The 24,019-nt window shown below is 33.2% G+C and overlaps 1 protein-coding gene across 1 annotated transcript in view; it reads left to right on the top strand.

Annotated features, from left to right (window-relative positions):
- Positions 1 to 20,654, top strand: part of SLCO4C1 (solute carrier organic anion transporter family member 4C1) — a 74,212-nt gene extending 53,558 nt beyond the window's left edge. Inside the window, exons 9-13 of the mRNA XM_040447734.1 lie at positions 4,003 to 4,156; positions 7,959 to 8,149; positions 9,499 to 9,563; positions 11,053 to 11,190; positions 20,350 to 20,654. Of these exons, the coding sequence (XP_040303668.1) occupies positions 4,003 to 4,156; positions 7,959 to 8,149; positions 9,499 to 9,563; positions 11,053 to 11,190; positions 20,350 to 20,507 (706 nt within the window). The 3' untranslated portion in view covers positions 20,508 to 20,654. The remainder of the gene's footprint in view (positions 1 to 4,002; positions 4,157 to 7,958; positions 8,150 to 9,498; positions 9,564 to 11,052; positions 11,191 to 20,349) is intronic.
- Positions 20,655 to 24,019: the final 3,365 nt, after the last annotated feature.

A 24,019-nucleotide genomic window follows, 5' to 3' on the forward strand; every position in this document is an offset into this window, starting at 1 on the left:
GGGCTCCAACGCGGGAACTGTGAAGTCATTATCTGAGCAGAAATCAAGAGTTAGACGCTTAACTGAGCCACTCAGGTGCCCCTCAAATTCTTCATGTTAGCTCTGTACACTGCATATTAAAATGTCCATACCGTAGATAGTTTACTCACTATAGCCTCATCCAACAAACACATATATTAAAAAAAAAAAGTAGTATATGGAAAGAGAAACAGACTAAGAAGCACAAAACATACCTTGTTAGTTATGAGGAAAAAGAAGTTATGGTTGTTAAACACAGCTTTGCAACTATGAATTAATGAATTAGGCTTATTGATAGGTTCATTTAAAATCCTGTTAAATAGTATATATTAAAAACTTAAGATTGGGGTACCTCGGTGGTTCAGTCAGTTATGCATCTGACTTCAGCTCAGTTCATGATCTCACCGTTTGTGGGTTCAAGCCCTGCATTAGGGTTTTGCACTGACAGCCCAGAACCTGAAGCCTGCTTTGGATTCTGTGTCTCCCTCTCTCTGCCCCTCCCCCACTTGTGCATGCGCACATGCTTTCTCTCTCTCAAAAATGAATGAAACTTTAAAAAAAACCCTTAAGATTAACAATACTAATCATTTCAGAGGGTATTTTTAATATTTGTAATATTTTACATTAATTTATTATTAAATGTTTAATGTGGACACAACAATTGAAAGCAGACTGTCATTTCTAGAAATATATTAGTTATTAAAGCTTCCTACTGTTCTCATATTGCCTTGACTCTGGGTTTGTTCTGGTAATCAGTGTTGATAATTGTGATTTGTGTTTTACTTTCTACTTAGAGCCTTGTGAAATATGAAATACTGTAGTTAGTACACACAGTATTTTTTCTCTATCTGGTCTATAGCGAGAATTGCTTTACTTATCTGAAACAGCACCTTAAAGATGCATACCTATTAAGATGTTATGATAGGTTTAGGGAATACTTTCCTTACAGTAGAGACATAATTATAGAATAGTTGGGATTCAAATAAGAAATTGACATTTAAATTCTATTATTTGTTATAAATGTGTTGCTCACATATATGGGTGTGTGTGTTTATACACGTGTATATTTTAAATATTCAGGAAAAAATTTTTTTTCAATGTTTATTTATTTTTGGGACAGAGAGAGACAGAGCATGAACGGGGGAGGGGCAGAGAGGGAGGGAGACACAGACTCGGAAACAGGCTCCAGGCTCTGAGCCATCAGCCCAGAGCCTGACACGGGGCTCGAACTCACGGACCGCGAGATCGTGACCTGGCTGAAGTCGGACGCTTAACCGACTGCGCCACCTAGGCGCCCCTAAATATTCAGGAAATTTAAAATATGTGTTTTAAAAACAATATGTATATATTAAGAGCATTTAAGAAACTTTTCAAGCATTGACTATTTTTTTAATAATAGTTTCCCCTTTACCTCATGAAATTAACCTTTATAAAATATATAGGCTTAAGTAGTTTATATACACTTAAGTAAAAGGAATATATGCTACATTTCTCTGTTTCTACTTAAGTTTGCATCATACTGTCATACACCTTCATGTTCTTAGTAATCACATATTGATAGTGTGAGAATTTTACGTTGGAAAAGTTAAGTTTAAAAATGTGTAGACACCATTTCTAGAATTGAAGGGGTAGTATTTCTGTAGTCACCTTACTTCTGTATCTATATTGTAAGCTAGTTGTAGGTAGACTATAATGCTTGTTTTTGTGGGTAAAATAGTGCTTGATAAAGAAATCTAGCAGCAGCCTATGGACTTGATTAGAGGAAGAGACTCCAGGCAGAGTAATGAATTATTTACAATTCACTCTTTGATCACCTTTTCTTCCAACTTCCACTGATTTGTTTCCAATTTGGTTTCTCTCCTTTACTCTTTCTTGACTCCTTATTCTCCACCTACCCCTTAAATATCATTTTCCAACATAGCAGTTATTCTCTTATAATCCTTAGATAAATCACTCATTTACTGCTTTTGACCTGCAGTGGAAAGCAAGGAAGTTAGCTTCATGGTGATGAGGAGGGATTTTATTATCTTTTTCTTTCTGCCCTGCCTGCCTGCCTTCTTTTTCCATTTCCTTCTTTCCTCCCTCCCTTTTTCTATTTATTTCTTTTAGATATGTTTCCATCACTTTGAGTAGAGTCTAGCACAATATTGGAGCTTACTATGTATTCATGAAATAAATGGACACTTGAGACCTCTACTCTCTTGCTCTATGCTCCTTATATGGCTAATCTTATCATTATCATGGTTTCAGCCACATTTATATGCAAACGATATTAGATATCTAGCTCCAGGCCATATTTCTTCACCAAATTCTGATACTCTTAAACCTCAGTATGTATAAAACCTCATTCATCATGTCCTCCCCAAACTAATTCTCTTTTTCTACCAAAACACCAAGTTAGACAGTATGTGGTATGGGTGTGTGTGTTTATACATGTGTATATTTTAAATATTCAGGAAATTTAAAATGTGTTATGTATTTTAAAAACAATATGTATATATTAAGAGCATTTAATAAACTTTTCAAGCATTGACTATTTTTCTAATAATAGTTTCTTGACTCTTTTGTCCTATACCCATCTTCAAACACCAAATCTTACCCCCAATATTTTAGATGATTCTACATCCAGAATCAGCCAAAATATTTCCCAAATCTGTCTCCTTTAATCAAATGTTCTATTTTGGTTCTCCTATATATTGTCGATTGTCATAAATTACTGTTTGGCATATTATAACTGGTCTCCTTCCTTCACATTTATACTCTGCATCACTCCTAGCATTATTTCTCTAAGATGTGCTTTTGACAGTGTCACTTTCCAGTGTAAAAATACTTTGATTACCTTTTCAAAAATAGGTTAAAACCCATTGTTTTTTTAACAGGTCGATAAGGCCTTCATTTATCTGGTCTCTTCAACTATGTTTCTGATCACTCACTGCCTCAGACATCATTCATATTTGTCCATATAGGAAGCTATATCTCACCTTTATGCTTTTGTACCAGCTTTTCTGAAGTGCCCTTCACATTCCCCATGTATCCAGCTAACTCTTACTCATCCTTTAAGACTTTCTCAGGTAGTAGCTCCTAAAGACTCTCACCTAAACTTCAGCTTGTCCTTCAGTGCTTCTAAAGTACACTTTGCAAATACCTGTAACCATGTTCACCATATTAGTGTATAATTTTCTGTGTCTATCTCTACTCCTAGACTGTGAAATCTTTGAGGACAGCAACTACTTTACTCAGCTGTATTCCTGATACCTAGCATAAGGCCTAGCATTTGCTCAATGTTTATTGGTTGAATGGATGAACAGGGATTGGAGAAGTATCTTTGGTTAGGGTAACCCTAACAATAACATAACGATGTTATCAAAGATATTGCATCCTATTAAAAGGCAGCATGGAGTAAAACTGAGCCTGGGAACCAGGAATATTTGGTGAAGATAGAAAGCTTAATCTCTCTGGGCCCTAGTTTTCCCACTGATAAAATGAGTATGAGTATTTTGAAAACCATTATTTTATTCATCCTTGTAGATGTAAAATTTTCCACACTCTAGGGAAATTTAGCAATGTCTGGAGACATTTTGGTTATCATAACTGAGGGATACTACTGGCATCTAATGGGTAGAGGCCACGGATGCTGCTAGGCATCCTATAATCCACAAAAGCAGCACTCTCTCCCTGCTACCCCTTCAAAGAATAATGTAGTACCTAATGAGAAACCCTGCTTTATTTGCTTACTCTGCCTGTTTTTCTTATCACTGAGACACATTGTATTATATAAGTATTGTTTATGCTGACTCTCTCTCCCACAAGAAATTAAATTTTGTGTGAAAAGGCAGACATTTGATTTGTTTTATTCATTCAGTAATTAAGTATGTGTTGAGTGAGTAAATAAATGACTGAAGGGCAAGATCTAACAATGCTTCTGAAGTGTTCATTAAAAGTTACAATATAGATAATTTGCCTCATTTCATTTCTTGATGACAGGACAGGAGAACTGGGAAACTTGACTGCTCCTTGTAATGCCGATTGTAACTGCTTTCAATCATATTATTATCCTGTCTGTGGAGGAGATGGGGTCCAGTATTTCTCTCCCTGCTTTGCAGGTTGTAAAAATTCTCTTTTAAAAAGACAGCCAAAGGTAACTTGGGTCTTCTGCTTTACCTTAATGAGGTAGTGTGTTTGTACATTTATGGATGACCTTCTTTGTCCTTCTAGTGGAGTTATGTAGTACCTGTCTGTTCTTCCCTTGCTGGCCCACCTCCTTCATTCAGAAGCCAGCATAAAGTTTCAGTCAAAGTTAGATGGATAAACTTTAGCAATCTGCTATACAACATTGTATGTATTGTCAACAATAATGTATTACACACTTTAAATTTGTTAAGAGGGTAGAGCTCATGCACAGTGTTCTTAATTGTGTGTGTGTGTATGCATATATACATTTTTTTGTTTTTTAAAGACCCTAAGCACTCCTGCTGGAAAAGACTCTTCTTCCTTTATATTTCAGATGCATTAAATGTTGAAAAATAAATTTGGCAGTTAATCACCTACATCTTGTTACATCACTTCTATTATAGTAATGAAATATTATTTACCTTTTTACATTGTGTTATTTTCTCAACCATGCTTTATGCCCCTAGAAGTCAGGGAACTTCTTTTCTTACTAATTACAGTGTATATATTAGAAACATAATAAATATTTATTATTCTTATTTGATGCACCACAGATTCATTTTAAAATGCCCCAAATCATTAATTCTCAAATACAAATTTACTTTTAATTCTAGGTTAGAACGCATATTAGTTTACCTAGATATGATTTTTTTAAACAGCTAAATAGTTTAAGAATATCCAATAGAATTTTATTGTACTATGTCTATAATCTAAAGATTTCATCTTAGCTAAATTTAAGAGTTTGGGGGAAAATAGCATTCAGATTATTAGTAGTACATAATATGTTATGGATTAATACGTAATGTGATAACTTTAAAAAGATCTGAGAGAAATATATACTGTGAAATAAGAGACCACAATGAGTAAGATACATAACAATTATGACAAAACAGTACAATCTTGAATATTTGAAATGTAGACTAGTGGAATGGCATTTCTTTTACCATATAAAGATAAGTTTAAGATTGTAAGAAAAGATTTATACATAAATAAGTAGAAAAAGCTAATTGAAAGAATCTATAAAATTACTTCAGATTTCTTCTAAAGCCAACTTGGATATGTTTGTGTGTATATGTGTGTGGTTGTATGCATTTATATGTTCATAAACACATAAATATATGTGTGCATATACATATACACATATCTTTAATGATTTTGTGTGTAATAAATACATTAGAAATTTATCTGAACATACTAGGATTTGATCTTCCTGCAGGGTGTGTGAGAATATGAGGAACAATGTACATTTTTTTCCACATTACCTAGCTTATAGATTTTAAAACTATCATCTAAGAACATTGAAAAATGTGTCAAAAAAATATCTGTGGTGAATCATAGTAGACCTAACAGACTGGGGTACCATATGTGCAATTTTAATCCATGGGATAAAACTAGATCATTACCATAAAGTACCTATGGAAAATAAATGGCCTCCAGAAGATTTTTAAGATCTCAGGTCTCAGGGTTATCATGCCTTCAAACTAGTTAGACATCTGGGCTTCCTTTAGTTTTAAAACAGATTGAGAAGATTAGATGTTTGTGTTACTTATAAGGGATCAAATTCCACAAATGAGCATGATGCATGTTACAGAATCAGAAGTATCGAATGATAGGTAACTATTACTTTCAGAGGTAGGTATGTAGGTAACATTTTCTTGTGTATAAAATATGATTGCTAAGGGCTATTGAATAACTCTAATCAGTAGATTACAACAAAAAGATATTTGTAGATTTTTACTCCCATAACTAAAAATGTTAGACACAAATATTATCCTGCATAAGGAAACCAAAAAAAGAAAAAAAAAAACTTTAATACCCAGAACATACTTGAAGTGGTATTGGTTATTTTGATATGATTAATTTGATATTTATATTTTTCCCCAAGTACTATAATTTCCATCTTAAATAGCAAATCGTCTTCTAGTGATTGTTTAGGAAAAGCAAGTTATTTTGACTTACAAATTTTCTATTTGTTCTGGCTTTTCATGTCTATCTGGTCCATGTCACAACTCATTTTTTCACAGGATTTTTTTCTTATGGAATATTTCAGAGAGGCAAAATGCATTGATAATAATACAGTAAATACCTATGCACATTTGTTCACAGAAATATTAGTCTTATATTTTTACACTGACCCAAACAACAAAGCAAATGTTGAGTAAGAGCTAGTATATTGCAGGTAAAATTGTATACTTTTTTATTTAAGAGAGGTATATAGTTTCATCAAGATATAAAATACTTTTCTCTTAAAATTTTAAAGGCTACATTTCTTCGTTATTTGATATATCCAGGTGCTGAGTATGTAATATTCCATTTTGGGAGTGTCATCTGCATATTTGGATATCCTGTGTCAGTACCACTGGCCTTAGATTAGCTTTAGCACTGAAAAAAGGTCTCTGGCCTTTAGAATAAAAAAAGTACTATTTCCCTTTGACTTCTATGGCTCTGTTATGACTTTATTGAGGCCTTAAACTTGTAAAAAGAGTTATAGTAAGAATGCAATTGAGCTGTAAAAAAACATTTAAAAAGTAATTACGCCTAACAAACTTCTTAAACTCTGAATTTTTTTTCCTAATGTTTATTTATTGTTGAGAGAGAGAGAGAGACAGAGTGAGGATGGGGGAGGGGAAGAGAGAAAGAAGGAGACATAGAATTTGAAGCAGGTTCCAGGCTCAGAGCTGCCAGCACAGACCCCAATGCGGGGCTTGAACTTGGGAATGGCAAGATCATGACTTAGGCCGAAGTCGGAAGCTTAACCAATTGAGCCATCCAGGCACCCCTAAACTCTGAATTTCTTTCCTACAAAAGTAATAATTGTAATCTTTTAACATGTTACCTTCCAACAGTTCATATTATTAATTTATATGTAAGTATATATTAAATAGTTAATCTTATATATTTATATATAAAATAGCCTTTAGGATAATGAAGCAATAACTTCTAGCTTATCATTGTCATAAATATGTCATCTTAGAAGGGATAGAACTTGCTTTTAGTAAAGAAATTACAGAAAGTTCAGAAGATGATAGTAAAGTTGTTTACTTGAAAGCAACATATTTTTTTCCTAGAGACTTGTGATATATTAGTTAATTTTGCGGTGACATTTGTTAAAATTATAGTGTTTGTCCTTTCTTTTTTTTTTTTTTTAATTTTTTTTTCAACGTTTATTTATTTTTGGGACAGAGAGAGACAGAGCATGAACGGGGGAGGGGCAGAGAGAGAGGGAGACATAGAATCGGAAACAGGCTCCAGGCTCTGAGCCATCAGCCCAGAGCCTGACGCGGGGCTCGAACTCACGGACCGCGAGATCGTGACCTGGCTGAAGTCGGACGCTTAACCGACTGCGCCACCCAGGCGCCCCGTGTTTGTCCTTTCAAACTATCTTAGTGTGCTTCTTTACCTTCTATAATGGAAAAGAAAGCAAGAAAATAATTTGAACAAATACGATTTATTGAAAGTAGTCTGGAAGGTGAGGTCAGATAATTGGTATATTCTTGTCCATTTATTTTATAAGTTATGAGTCAGTAATAGCTTACAAGTTGAAGCAGTGAACACTACTCAAATACAGATGATTCTACTTCATAAATGTTGTCCTTTATTTTCACTTACTTAATCTCTTAAAAGTTAATTACTCTTTTGTAGCATTATTTGTTGTTCAAAGATTAAGATTGTGTAAAATGATTGCCATGTCTGTAAATCACCTAACTTACAATGATAAAATATGTTTTCAAGATAAGCACGTGCAATATCATCATGTCTAATATTTGTAGGAATATTACAATTGTTCCTGTATTGCAAGGAATACAGAAATAACTCCTACTTCGGCAAGTTTTATTTCTGAAGTTAAAGCTGGAAAATGTGAAAGTCGATGTGCAAATTTGCCCATATTCCTTGGCATTTTCTTTGCTACAATTATCTTTACATTTATGGCTGGTACTCCTATAACTGTGTCCATCCTAAGGTATGTATTATATTGTGAAATTTGCCATCCCTAAGACAATTTGAGTGTAAAGAAAATAGACTCAGGTTCATTTGGTTCATATATTGACCACTGGTTCTAAAACTAATTCAGTTCTTATAACATTGTTACTTCTATGACATTGGAAAAGCTACTTCATTGAACCCCAGATATATGAGGTTTAAATGTGATCATGTATGTGAAAGTGTCTTAATATTGCCTATCTGGAATATACTTGACTTTAGCTTCTCTGACTCTTTCATCAGGCTTCAGTTTAAGCTATTCAACCGTGTTTGAGTATGATGGAAATATAGAGTATTCCGCATATGTCAGAATCAGAATGACCTGAATTCTACCTCATTATAGTAGGTGCAGTGATATTCAACCTTCTCTAAACAATGCTCTACTAGATGAGAAGCTAGATGCCACATGGCTCTTGGCAGTGTTTTGAGCTTTCAATTTGCTCTTTTTCCTTCACAACACTTGATAAAAATACTTATCAATTTTTTTTTGATAAAAAAATCTGCCCTTTCATAAGTTCATCAGTCTTTCTATGTCTTTCCTAACAACCTCTAGCTTTTTTACTCTTCAGTTTTTGTTCCCTGATACTCATTACGTTTTCACATACTTTTTGTCCAATGGAAATTTTGGAGATTCTGTCTGCAAATATTAAATAGTCTGATAACATTATCCTATGTGGAAATTGGAGTTAGAGAACTGAGAAAACGATTTTTTAAAACTTCATTTTTGGGACATTATCTATAAAACTTTTCAACTACATGTTTGTTTTTAAAAACTAGTTGATCTCTTTTATCTCCTGTCTAACTCTTGTGTGCCAGTATCGTGTCTCATTTCATGTTTGATAGTCATTACTTAAAGAATCATTGTTGAATCAGATTGAGCCTCAACAACTGTTTTACAAAACCTGAATTAGTACTTTATCCCCTATGTATGGTTTCTGTCTCAAAACTTAGTAAGAATTAGAGTAATATTTATTTGTTTGTGACTTAAGTCATGTGACTTGTGACTTAAGGGTTAGTAAAAAACAAGTCTTATTAATGCATGTGCTTTCTTTTTTACATTTGTTTCAATTCATACATATTCGATATATTTGTCAAACTTTGATTCTTTTTGGTGTTTTGTAGTGTTTTAGTTCATGTAACATTTTTCTTCTTTTATAACTCCAGAAAGGTTCAACTCTGTATAAGCTGTTACAAATAGTTTGTTTATTTCATGCACATAACATTTACTTAATCTAGAAATGCTAAACTGGTAGAAAAATAAATTGGCTTTAAGAGCAAATATACTATATGACCACTTTTAGTTAATGTATACATATTTGATATCTTTAGGTGTGTTAATCAGAGGCAACGGTCCCTAGCATTGGGAATACAGTTTATGCTGCTTCGATTAGTTGGTATGCCATTTTTCTTAATTCATTGGTGACTGTTGGTTATTTTTGTTGATTAGCATTATTGATTAATTCACTTAAGGGATATGCCAAGAAAATAATTTAAATGCCATAGAAAACTATGTAATTGTCATTGAAGAAAGTTGTTTTCTAATATTTGAGATGTAGTATTGTTTACAGATCACATAAGAAAATAATGACTTTACTCTTTAACCTACCTGATTGGTTAACTGTCATTTCCAATTCTGTTACAAATACAACTTTAAAGAGTGTATCATATTTATTATAAATATAACATAGGATCATCCACACATTTTTAATTGAGCACAGTAAAATACATACATTTTTCCTACTCATGTAAAAACTATTATCAACATAAATTATGATAGAATCATATTTATAACTATTGCAATTCCTTTTCTCCCAGCATTGATCTCCATTTGGGGCATAATTATATCGTATTAGCAATGAAAAATAATGAGTTAACAAATTTCAATTAAAATTTGGCATACATATCGTGGCTAGTTAAGAATTGATGGAAGAAAGGTTTTGTAGAAAATTTCATAAGTTTCCAGATGTAGGAAGAAACAGAAGGACAGAAATACTGTATTATACACATAATTATATGTGTGTATGATTATTCCCACAATATTATACCCATAATATAAAGATCATTTATAAAACTAAAAACCAAAAGTTAGGAGCATTAGAAATCCTGTGAACCAACTTTCCCATCTTCAGGTGAATAAATTAAGGTTCTGGGAGATTCAGGGATTTGCCCAGGGTTACACAATTTGTGGTGAAAATGAGAATAGGAAAATGATAACTTTATTCTCAATCCAGTGCTATTTTGACTCTGTCAGTCTTCAGGTCATGAAAAAACAGACTGGATGTAACTGAAATCTTTGTCTAAGAAATACCACTTCATGTATTTGATTTGCAACAGTTGGAAACTTCCTAAAGATGTGGCAGCTTAGAGCCTCGTGACTTCATGCGAGGGAGGGGATGTTTTTGAGATAGTATTCCTAAGCATGTTAGTATGAATGTATATGTATGTGCATGTGTGTGCATACACATGTGCACTCTTCATGCATGCACATGCACATAACACATATACTGTAGTTTAGCACTTGTGCATCAATAATTTTGATTTTTTAAAATTAAAATAGCTAATTTCAAACATATTCATTAAATTAGGAAAGCAATGAATTAAAATATTTACTTAGCTAAATGTTAGCCTAATGCATGCCAGATATTCTTATTAAAATGAATTTTTGAATTGATTAGAAGTATATAATAATTATATAATTATTTTAGAATGTTTTATCTGTTTCTTTAGACCCCTATTACTTGTACATGAACTGATTGATTTATATATGTCCAGATTAATTCCTAGTCTTATTTATATAAAATATATGTATAACCATGTATATAAAAATCTATAACTGTAGGCTATAATCTTTACTGATGTGTATTTCACATATAATTCTTCTAGGCACAATACCTGGACCAATTATATTTGGTATCACAATAGACAGCACATGTATTCTGTGGGATATTAATGAATGTGGAACTAGAGGTGCTTGCTGGATTTATGATAACATCAAGATGGCCTACATGCTAGTAGCCATAAGTAAGTGGTGATTTCTTGAAAACTTTAGATTAAATTGGTAATGTCAAAAGAAAAAAAAATCTTATTGTTACTTAAGTTTTATAATGTTTACTAGTTCATGCTACTGGGGTATCCTATAGAGATCAGTTAACACAGCATGTGATGAAAGGTTTTAATGAGTCTGTTAGGCTCAGTCTCAGAAGAGAATAACATTTTACCTTTCATGAAATCACATGTAATTTTTTAAAACAACTTCTGTCAAAAATTTTTTTGAAAGTCTGACAAAAAGAAAAAAGACAATTCTGAAAAACTCTCTGGAATGATTGTCATCTAGATACCTGCTCTTTGGAAAGTACTTAGAGCTGAGGTAGGGAAGTATCTTTTGGCTCGGAGGCATGTTTTAAGAAATGTTTTTATAGTTTAAAAGGTTAGCTATGATGTTTAACCCTTTTTGCCTTTGGTAGCCCATCATGGATAGTCTTGGTTAAGCAATAAATGACATTTAAGATTGCAAAAGATTGATTATGCCAATGCATGTGTTTTGCAAGAGTTAAAATTTAAAAATTTAAAAACAACCTAAAATATTAAAATATTTAAATTAAAAATAGAGGTAGAGGTTTCAAGATGGTGGCATAGGAAGACCCTGAACTCATCTCCTCCCATGGACACAATAAATTTACAGCTACATATAGAATAATTTTTTAAAAAGGATCTTAGCATTCGACACAGCACCCCATAACAAAAGACAAAAGAGATGCATTAAGTAGGGTAGGAAAGGCAGAGACATGGCCTTGCTGAGGATCTCACCCCAGACACAGTAACTCCACAATTGGGAGGGATCCCCAAAATAAAGAGCAGTTCCTCAACTAGTGAATGGATTGTGCTGCACAATAGGCACCCTGACCCTGAGGACTGGCACTGGAAAGACAAGATCTCAAAACATCTGGTTGTGAAAATAAACAGAGATTAAGATCAAGAGAATCACAGAACTATAGGGAACAGAAATCCCACTCTTAAAGGGCTTATGTGCACACCCATTCATCCTGAGATCCAGCACAAAAGCAACAGATTGAAAAACACCCAGACTATAAGCACAGAAGACCCACTTACTAAATTTAAGGTGGCTGCTAGAGAGGCAGGAACCTGCGGTGACATTATCCAGGGACAGAAGCCCTGGTAGTTGCCATTTTTGTAATTTCATCCCAACTTGGTGGTGACAGTCTTTGAATGTCATTTTCTGTGCCCTCCCTCTCGTCTACTAGCACCAGAGGTCATGTTTGTGCACCCTGCACTGTAACCAGGCTGAGAAAATTCCCAGTACTTTACTCACCCACTGTAGAGATCTAGCCACAACTAGAAAGATAAACTTCCTGAGCGTCACCCTCCCAATGTAGCAGACAAGCTCCAACTGGATCAGGCAAACACCTTAACCACTGCCCTATCCATATGGCTGCCAAGCCAAAACTGGATTGGCCAAGCACCTGGAGCCCTACCTACCCCATAAAGCAGCTGCGTCCCTATTGTAGCCAGCTAGCACTTAGTGCCCACAAAAGGATATCCATTGGGGGCCTGTGTCTGTAGCCAGGGGAGATTGTGTTTTGGGGCCACATGAAACAGCTCTTACACAAGCCCACGACTTCAAGACTGAAAAAGGTAGTCATTGTACCTAAAACATATAGACTAATAACAGAGAGATAAGAAAAATGAGAAGACAGAGGAATATATTCCAAACCAAAGAACAAAGCAACTCTCAGAAAAAAAGACTTTAGGGAAATAGAGATAAGCAGCCTACTGATAAAGAGTTCAAAGCAATGATCATAAAGATGCTCACCAATTTTGGGAAAAGAATGGATGAATAGCGAGAACTTCAAGAAAAATGTAGAAAATATAAGAAGGTACAAGACATAACTGAACTAAAAAATAATCTAAGGGTTTCAGCAGCATAATGGACAAAATAATGGAATGAATCAGTGATCTGGAAGACAGCAATGGAAAACACTCAGAGAAGCAAAATGAAAATAGAATTAAAAGAAGTGATACCTTAAGGGACCTCTGGAAGAACATTAAGTGGAGTAACATTTGCATTTTAGGGGCCCCAGAAGGAGAAGAGGGGAGAAAAGGGTCAGAAAAATTATTTGAAGAAATAATGGCCGAAAACTTCCCTAATCTAGAAAAGGGAAGATTCATCAACATCTGGATCATCTGGATGTTCATCTGGATCATCAACATCCAGATATCCCAGAAAGTTCCAAATAAAATGAACCCAAAGAGACAGGCCAAGACAAATTATAATTAAAATGATAAAGGTTAAAGATAAAAGAGAATCTTAAAAGCAGCAAGGGAATGAAATATATTACCTATAAGGTAAACCCAATAAGCCTATCAGCAGGTTTTTCAGCAGAAACTGCACAGGATGGAAAGGAGTGGCATGACATATTCAAAGCCTTAAAGGAAAAAAAAAAAAAAAAACTGTCAAGCAAGAGTACTCTAGCCAGCAAGGTTATCATTTAGAATTAAAGGAGATATAAAGAGTTTTCCATGTAAGCAAAATCTAAAGGAAGTTCATCACCACTAACCCGGCCTTACAAGAAATATTAAAGGCACTTCTCTTAAGCTAAAAAGAAAAGACACTAATTAATGAGAAAACATGAGAATAAAAATCTCACCAGTAAATGTAAATAAATAATAAAGATAGTAGATCAACCTCTAATAAAGTAAGTTTTAAGGGTAAAAGATAAAAATAGTAAAGTTCATTTAAAATGCATAATTAGTTAAGGAAACATGAAGTAAAAAGATGTAAAATGTGTTATCAAAAATCTAAAATGTGGAGAATGTGAGTATAAGTATAAAGTTTTGAAATGTGTTCAAAATTAAGTTACCATCAACTTGAAAGGGACTTATATACGTAAGATGTTATATGTGAAATTTATGGTTACCACACATGTAAAAAAATTTATAGTAAATGCACAAAGGAAAAGAAAAAGGAATCTAAACAAGTAAAAGAAAATAAGCCACAGGAGAAGAGAAAAAGAGAAGAAAAAAGGATCAGAAACAGATTACAAATATAGCCAGAAAGCAGTTAACAAAATGGCAGTAAGTACGTACCTATGAGTAATTGCCTTAAATGTAAATGAATTAAATTCTATAAGCAAAAGACATATAGTGGCTGAATGGATAAAAGACAAGACCCTTGTATATGCTACTATAAGCTCCCAGACTGAAAGTGAAGGGATAGAAAAGACATTCCATAAAAATAGAAAGAAAGCTGGAATAGCAATACTTACTTCAGACAAAATAGACTTTAAGTTTATTTATTTATTTATTTATTTATTTGGAGAGAGAGAGAGAGAGAGAGAGAGAGAGAGAGAGAGAGCAAGCATGAGAAGGGGAGGGGCAGAGAAAGAGAGAGAATCCAAAGTCTCTGTGCTCCATGCTGAGTCCAGAGTGGGGGTTAATCTCATGGACTGTGGGGTCATGACCTGAGCCAAAATCAAGAGTCAAGACACTTACCTGACTGAGCCACCCAGATGCCCCTCAGACAAAATAGATTTTAAAACAAAGACCGGAACAGGAGACAAAGGCATTACATAATGGTAAAGGTATCAATCCAATAGCATTTGTAAACATTTCTGTACCTAACATAGCAGTACCTGAATATGTAAAGCAAATATCACCAGTATTAATGGGAGAAATAGTAATACAATAATAGTAGGGGACTTTAATACCCCACTCACATTAGTGGATAGATCATCCAGATAGACAATCAATAATGTAAGTATGGCCTTAAATATATCAAATGAACCTAAAAGATATTTACAGAGCATTCCATGCCAAAACAGCAGAATACACATGCTTTTCAAGTGCACATGGGACATTCTCCAGAATAGATTACATGCAGGGTCACAAAACAAGTTGCAATAAATTTGAGAAGACTGAAATCATATCAGGTATGTTTTCTCGCCACAAAAGTATTACATTGGAAATCAGTTACAAGAAGAAAACTGGAAAGTTCACAAAATATGTCAATATTTATTTATTTATTTTTCTATTAAAATTTTTTTTTTAATGTTTATTTATTTTTAAGAGAGAGAGTGAGCTGGGGAGGGGCAGACAGAGAGGGACACACAATCTGAAACAGGCTCCAGGCTCTGAGCTGTCAGCACAGAGCCTGACATCAGGCTCGAACATGCAAACTGTAAGATCATGACCTGAACCAAAGTCAGATGCTTAACTGACTGAGCCACCCAGTCACTCCAAAATATGTGAAGATTTTAAAAAAATGCTACTAAACTGGTATAGCAAGTCTGAAAAACAGTATTTAGGTTCCTCAAAAAATTAAAAATAGAACTACTCTATGACCCAGCAATTGCACTACTAGGTATTTATCTAAGGGATACAGGTGTGCTGTTTTGAAGGGTCACATGCACCCCAATGTTTATAGCAATGCTATTGACAATAGCCAAAGTATGAAAAGAGCTCAAATGTCCATCGATGGATGAATGGATAAAGAAGATGTGGTATTACTTAGCAATCAAAAAGAATGAAATATTGCCACTTGGAACTATATGTATGGAATTAGAGAGTATTTTGCTAAGCGAAATTAGAGAAAGACACATACCATATGACTTCACTCATATGAGGAATTTAAGATACAAAACAGATGAACATAAGGGAAGTGAAGCAAAAATAATATAAAATCAGGGAGGGGGACAAAACATAGGAGACTCTTAAATATAGAAAACAAACAGAGGGCTGCTAGAGGGGTTGTGGGAGGGAAGGTGGGCTAAATGGGTAAGGGGCATTAAGGAATCTCCTGAAATCATTGTTGCACTATATGTTAATTAACTTGGATATAAATTTAAAAATAAATTAATTAAAATAAAAAAATAATAAAAATAATAAAAACATGCTACTGAACAACCAGTGGATCAAAGAAGAAATCAAAAGAGAAATTAAAAAAATACCTTGAGATAAATAAAAATGGAAACACAATGTTCTAGAATTTGGGGGATGCAGCAAATAACAGTTGTAAAAGGGAAGGAAGTTCATTGTTATACAGGCCTTCCTTAGGAAACAATAAAAATCTCGAACAATCTAAGTTTACATTTAAAGAAACTAGAAAAAGAAAACAAAGCCCAAAGTTCTTAGAAGGAAGGAAATAATAAAGACCAGGAGAAAAATAAGTGAAATAAGAGATAAATAAATAAACAAATAAATAAATAAAAATGATCAATGAAACGAAGAGTTGGTTATTTGAAAACATCAACAACAATCAACAAAAATCAACACTTTTAACTAAAGTCGTCAAGAAACAAAGAGAGCCCAAACAAATAAAACCAGAAATGATAGAAGAGAAATTACAGTGGACACCACAGAAATACAAAGGATCATAAGAGAATATTATGAACAATTATACACCATCAAATTAGATAACCTAGAAGAAATGAGTAAGTTCCTAGAAAAATAGTCTTCCAAGACTGAATCTTGAAGAAATAGAAAATCTGAATAAGACTAATTGCTAGTAATGAAATTGAATCAGTAATCAAAAAATACCCAACAGACAAAGGTCCAGGTCCAGATGGCTTCACAGGTGAATTCTACCAAACATTTAAAGAGTTAATACTTAATCCTTCTGAGCCCAGCATTATCCTTATATTAAAACCAAAGACACTGCAAAGAAGAAAATTACAGGCAAATATCCCTAATGAACATAAATGCAGAAGTCCTCAACAAAGTATCAAACTTAATTCAGCAGTATATTAAAAGGATCATAAACCATGACTAAGTGGGATTTGTTTCAGGGATGCAGAGTTCATCAGTACCCATAAACCAATCAGTGTGACACATGACATTGACAAAATTAAGGATAAAAAACCTGATCATTTCCATAATTGAAGGAAAAGCATTTGACAGAATTCAACATCCATTTGTGATAAAAACTCTAAACAAAGTAGGTAAAGAGGGAACATACCTCAATAAATAAAGGACACATATGACAAACCCACAGCTAACATTTTACTCCACAGTAAAAAGATAAAAGCTTTTCTTCTATGATAAGGAACATGACAGGGATGCTTACTCTCACCACTTTTATTCAACATAGTATTGGAAGTCCACCATAAAAACTATTGGAAATAATAAGTGAGTTAGGTAAAGTTGCACGATGCAAAATTAGTATACAGAAATCTGTCACATTTCTCTACACTAATAGCAAACTATGGAAAGAGAAATCAAGAAAACAACTTTTTCAATTGCACTAAGGAAATCCCAAGAGTAAACCCATATTTATATGCTCAATTAACCTACAATAAAGCAGGCAAGAACATACAGTGGAGAAAAGACAGCCTCTTCAATAAATGGTGCTGGGAAAACTGGACAGCTACATGCAAAAGAATGAAATTGGACCTCTTTGTTACACCATACACAACAATAAAGTCAAAATGTATTAAAGGCTTCAGTGTAAGAGCTGAAACCATAAAATTCCTAGAAGAAAACGTAATAAGCTCTTTGACAGCAGCTTTAACAGTAGTTTTTTGGATCTCTGAGTTCAGGCAAGGGAAACTAAGGCAAAAATAAATAAAGGGAATGTAGTCACATTCAACTAAAAAACTTTTTTTGTACAGTGAAGGAAACCATAAACAGATGAAAAGGCAACTTAATGGGAGAAGATGCTTGGAGATGAGATGTCCAATAAAGGGTCGATATTCAAACTATATACAGAAATCATACAACTCAATAACAACCACAAAAAAGCAACCAACCAACCTGATTAAAAGATAGGCAGAGGATCTGATAGACGTTTTTCCAAAGAAGACATTCACATGGCCAACAGGCACATGAAAAGATACTTTACATCACTAATCATAAGGGAGATGCAAATCAAAAACACAGTGAGCTATCACCTCACACCTATCAGAATGGCTATTATCAAAAAGAAGAAATAACAAGTGTTGGTGAGGATGTGGAGAAAAGGGAACTCTCATGCACTGTCAGTAGGAATACAAACTGGTGCAGCCGCTATGTAAAATAGTGTGGGGGTTCCTCAAAAAATTAAAAATAGATCTATTAATTCTAAACTAAATATGATCTAGTAATTCTACTTCTGAGTGTTTCTGGGTACTTATCTGAAGAAAATGAGAATACTAATCTGATGAATATATGTACTCCTATGTTCATTGCAACATTATTTATAGTAGGTAAGATATGAAAGTAACCTAAGTGTCCATTGATAGATGAATGGATAAAGAAAATGTGGTCTATATATATAGTGGAACATTACACAGGAATAAAAAGGATGAAATCTTGTTATTTGTGACAGCATGAATGGACCTAGGTGGTATTGTGCTAAATGACATAAGTCAGATAAAGACAAATAACATATGATCTCATTTATATGTGGAATCTAAAAAAAGCCAAACAAGTAAAAGAAACAAAACAAGCCAGAAACAGATTGGTAGATACAGAGAACAAACTGGTAGTTGACGCCGGGGAGGGAAGGAGTGGACAGGCAAAATAGGTGAAGGGGAATAAAAGGTACAAATTTCCAGTTATAAAATAGGTCACAGGGTGTAATGTACAGCATAGGATCTATGTTCAATAATACTGTAATGACTTTATGTGGTGACAGTAACTGGACCTACGGTAGTTATCATTTCATAATGTTTAAAAATATCAAAGTATTCTTATATACTTGAAACTAATACAAATCTTATGCCACTATAATTCAATAAAAAAATTCAGAAGTCCTAGATACAATACACACACACGTATATATTTACATATTGTGCAGTTTGTTGTGACTGTGATTGTATTTTGGTATATGTATCAGGATAGCTTATTAAGCTTCAATGTGTTTAAACCTAGAGAATGATGTCTGAATTTATAATGACAGGATAATAAAATGCCCACTGAAGAAATAAATACATAAATTCAAAAATATAATAGAATAAATATTAACTAGGTGAAATTAATCTTTCCACAACTTTTACTTGTTAAACATTTTTATTCACTGTGTTTTTATGCTTAAAAATTATTTAATTTGTTATGCTTGTATTTTTTAACCAAAAGGTACAGATAATGAATTTGTTCCTTTTCCTACTCTATGAATATGATAATTTTCCCCCAAAACATACATACCTTTAAATTTTCTAAAAACATTGTGACAATAATACCTATGTAATTATTCTTGCTACATGTAGTTCTATAAATGCATAGTTCAGTGAAAATTCCTATTTTTCATATATGCGTTTTGAATAAAATACTAATGGCTAATACATTTAGGTATTGTAAAAACTACATTATGAGGTCATTTAATTTATTCAGCCGTGACTTAAATGCTTATACTCTGGCCAGAAATAGTTTCTCTTCATGTAGCCAAGTTCAGAATCAGAGTTCTTTGAAAACAAAATTTGTGAAGTGAATCTGTTTCATATTTTTAGTTGATACTTAAATTTGGATGAGTATTCAATGTGATCTATTTCATGGAAGCTTTCTCCTAAGAGCCCCAGAGGCTTTTTATTTTAAGAATTGTTTTCCTTCATGGACATGAAAATTCTACAACTTACTTAGGTTCAAGGATATAGTAAGCTATTATATTTTGTCACTGGCTTCATTCCTTGTAACTTTTTATACATACGATGTTAATAAAATTAGAAGTGAAACATGGATTTATTTTAATTCTCTGTAATACTTCTTTTATAAGAATGTACAAGCATAACCAAGAAGAGAATAGTTATCGTACATTTTACTGTTTGAAAAGAAAGTAGAGGCTCAGTCGATTAAGCATCCAGCTCTTGATTTCGGCTCAGGTCATGATCTCCTGTTTTGTGAGATTGAGTCCCACGTCAGGCTCTACACTGACAGTGGGGGACCTGCTTGCTATTCTCTCTCCATCTCTCTCTCTGCCCCTCCCCCACTTGCATGTGTGCTCTCTGTCTCTCTCTTTCTCAGAGTAAATAAACTTAAAAGGGAAAATAAAGACTAGTTCATTGAGTTGTATAGAAATGTTTTACTGAAGAATATCACCTTTCTTTGTAAAACTTTTAAAATTTAAAATATACAACTGTAAATAATGCTCTTCTTTAAAGTAGTTTCTATTCATGAGGAATTTTTCAGTGAGAATTAATTTTTTGTAATACTTAAAGTCCCAAACGCATGATTAATTTTTGTTTTTGTATTTAGGTGTTACTTGTAAAATTATCACCGTTTTCTTCAATGGGTGTGCAATCTTTTTGTATAAGCCGCCACCATTAGACACAGATGTATCATTTCAGAGTCAGAATGCAGTTGTGACTGTTTCAGTAGAATGTGATCTCATCAATGCAGGAAATGAAGGGTGAAATAGCAAAAGGAGACCATTTTACAACCGGAAAATTGGCCTTCATTTGTAAGAATTCACATTGCCATTGCAGCATTATCCACCCGATACGGACAATCATATTTTAAAAGTTGGTATTTTGTAATTAAATGCATTTCCTGTATATTTATGAACGTGTTTGTTTTTGTTTTAATATAAGAAACAGACTTGTGCCTTCAGAACCCACCAAAAACCTCAGAACTCACACACACACACACACACACACACAGACACACACACACACACACACACACACACACACTTCCCATTGTACAGGTGTGAAATAAAAAACTAATATACTAAACTAGAGAAAAAGCCAGTGATTAGTTAAAAGTTTATATCTTAAAAACAAAGTGATATTTCTATTCTTCTTGCAACTTGTTTTAGTTTAATTATCATTACCAGTAGTTGGGGCTTATTTAGAAAATTTATGGTATGAAAATTTAAACTAACCAAATTTATGTGATGATTTTTGAGAACTATTCTTGAAAACTCATGAATTTAAAACCAGCTACTTTGTTTTTAAATTTATATACACTAGTCTGTCCATCACAAAAGGTTACTGAATTATTAGAACATAGGTTAATTATCTTCTTTGTATCCCAGTATAAAATGAATTCAGGAATAACATTGTATTTACATATTTTCACTTTAACTCAAGAATTACAGGAAGTAATTTGCTACTATTTCTTATTTTTAACACTTTCCTTTTGTGATTCCATAATAGTATTATCCAATTATATGTCTTCCGGGAGAAATACCAACTTCAGTAAAGTGCCAATTATATATGAAAAAAATTTTTTTAAATGACTTAGGTACATTTTATTGGCTTTCTTTGAAAAGACTTCTTAATAAACTGTTGATCAGTATTTACATACTCAGTAATTTAATTTTTCTCATTTTTAAACTTATCACCTAGTATATTATTTACAGCACCTAAAATAGTACTTTGCTGATAGTGGGCCTGTATTAATGTTGTTTGATTAATACATTAAACTCCACTTTTCTACTTATCATTTATTTGAAAGATATAGTATTTCACATATAACATTATAACACTCCATTTGTTTTAGCTCAGATTGAAGCCAACTTTGTCTACTCAGAATATGGAGGAAATAGATCTGTGAATAACAGATTACGAAAAATGTTGAAGTTCATACTTAATTTAGGGAGAAGAAGAAATCACCCTATATATGCATATATTTGATGAACAAGTCACTTAATAATTGGAGTTCATAATGATTTTTAGTTATCAAGGGTTTAATTGCATTCAGTGTGCTCAATTTTATAAGATGATACATTTTTATAAACTTTTTAATGAAAATGGGTAAAGTGAAAATAATTTTGGCACTTTAATGAAGTCAGACTCTTACACATATTTACAAAGAATACCTCCTTTTATGACAGGGCAGTTTAGACACTACTGTAATTTGTAATCATTATTTATACTTTTTTTTATTTTTTTTTCAACGTTTTTTATTTATTTTTGGGACAGAGAGAGACAGAGCATGAACGGGGGAGGGGCAGAGAGAGAGAGGGAGACACAGAATCGGAGACAGGCTCCAGGCTCTGAGCCATCAGCCCAGAGCCTGACGCGGGGCTCGAACTCACGGACTGTGAGATCGTGACCTGGCTGAAGTCGGACGCTTAACCGACTGCGCCACCCAGGCGCCCCATCATTATTTATACTTTTGGATCAACTAGATTATATGTGTTGGTATGCTATTTTAAGAACAAAATTTTTTCATAGTATTGTTTTTTCACAGTTTGTATGATTTTTAAAGTGAACTTGAAACTATAAGTTGACCTGTGGTTATTTTTGTACATAATTGGATATATGTCTTAAAACTTATTTTTAATATTTAGATTTCCTTAATTGTAGGACATAAAAATGTAACTTTCCACACACTCTTATGTATGGAAAGAATGTATGCAATTGATCTAGCTTTGTAAATTGGAGAAAAATATAAGTAAAATTGTATATTTTCTTTGAATATTTTCTTTAATTATGTAAAATGTATATATGTATCTCTTTAAAAATGAGAATATTTGTATTAGGTTGTTAAGTATTTAACCTTATTAATTGGCATAGATTTTGCAGTGTGTTTTATATCTGTTTATGAATACACACATTTGATGGTTGGGAAAGGGAAAATCAGTGTACTTTTGAACTTGGTGAATGTAATTTAATTCAGTGATTTTTGGTATCTCAATAGATGTATTTAATTCAATATAAACCGCATTCACTATGAAATACATGCTAAAATATTGTTCCATACTATAGTTTTCATGGATGACAGATGGACATATAAGATTTATGTTAGTAGTATACAGTCGCAGATGGCTGCTTGTCAGTTATCTGAAACTGCAAAAGTAATGTGTTGTGTGAAAGTTTTATATGTAAGTCCTCTTGGGTTATCAAAACACTCAGTACTATTTTTTTAAAGAAATCAGATTGGACATTAATTTTAGAGGTAATGTCCTTTTCCTGCACTGCAGCATATTTCAGTATTTTTCGGCCTTTTTTTGTACCCAAAACAATAAACATTAACTTACACATTACATGTGAGTGATCAAAAATAAATAAAAGAATTTGTTTTTAAAAACTGCATGGGTAAATGGTATCAAAACATTTTAGTGTTTTTGCTAAAATGAACAGCTTATAAAAATCGTCAAATAATTGGCATTTTAATTTTTCTTTTCAGATTTAATTTGACTTTCTTTTTTTTGATGCTTTATTTTGTAATAATTTTAGACTTAGGAAAAGCTGTAAAAATAGTACAAACAATTCTCCTATAAGCTTTAGCCAGCTTATCTTATGTTAACATATTAACTATCCGTAGAATGATGATGTAAACCAGCAAATTAGCATTAAAGAAATAATTAATACCACATCTGCAAAAGGGCATGGTAGAACTATTCTCTGTCATGGTAGTATATATATATTTATTAATTGTTGAAGTGTACATATTAAAATGGTGCATTTTAATATATATTTGATTTGTAAAAAGAATTGATACTAGAAACAATGTTGAAAAGCCAATTATTGTTGTGTCTTTCCAAGTCTATAGAGAATTCCCTAAGAGGATCTTGCTAGTGTCTCCTGCCTATTTGGATGTTTTCTTAGTTCAGTCCCATCAGAATGGAGTATGTATCCCAATATGGTGAAGGAGGAAAGGAACAAAGTTAGAAAATCATGGCTTAAGCCTAGGGACCAAAATACACAGAGCAGAAGCCTCGGCAGAATAGCTGCACTCATAACATCTGAAGATAAGAATTTCCCAACGTATGGGGGGCACGTGGGTGGCTCAGTTGGTTAAACATCTGACTTCAGCTCAGGTCATGATTTTCTGGTTTGTGAGTTCGAATCCCGCATCAGGCTCTGTGCTGACAGCCTATAGCCCGGAGCCTGCTTCAGATTCTGTGTCAACTCTGTCTCTGACTAGAGTTTGGATTGAGTGGTTGGCAATGACTAAAATGGAAGTTGCCTGTGGA

Source organism: Herpailurus yagouaroundi, unplaced genomic scaffold (genome assembly GCF_014898765.1).
Source record: "Herpailurus yagouaroundi ecotype Mexico unplaced genomic scaffold, PumYag 29, whole genome shotgun sequence".
NCBI lineage: Eukaryota > Metazoa > Chordata > Mammalia > Carnivora > Felidae > Herpailurus > Herpailurus yagouaroundi.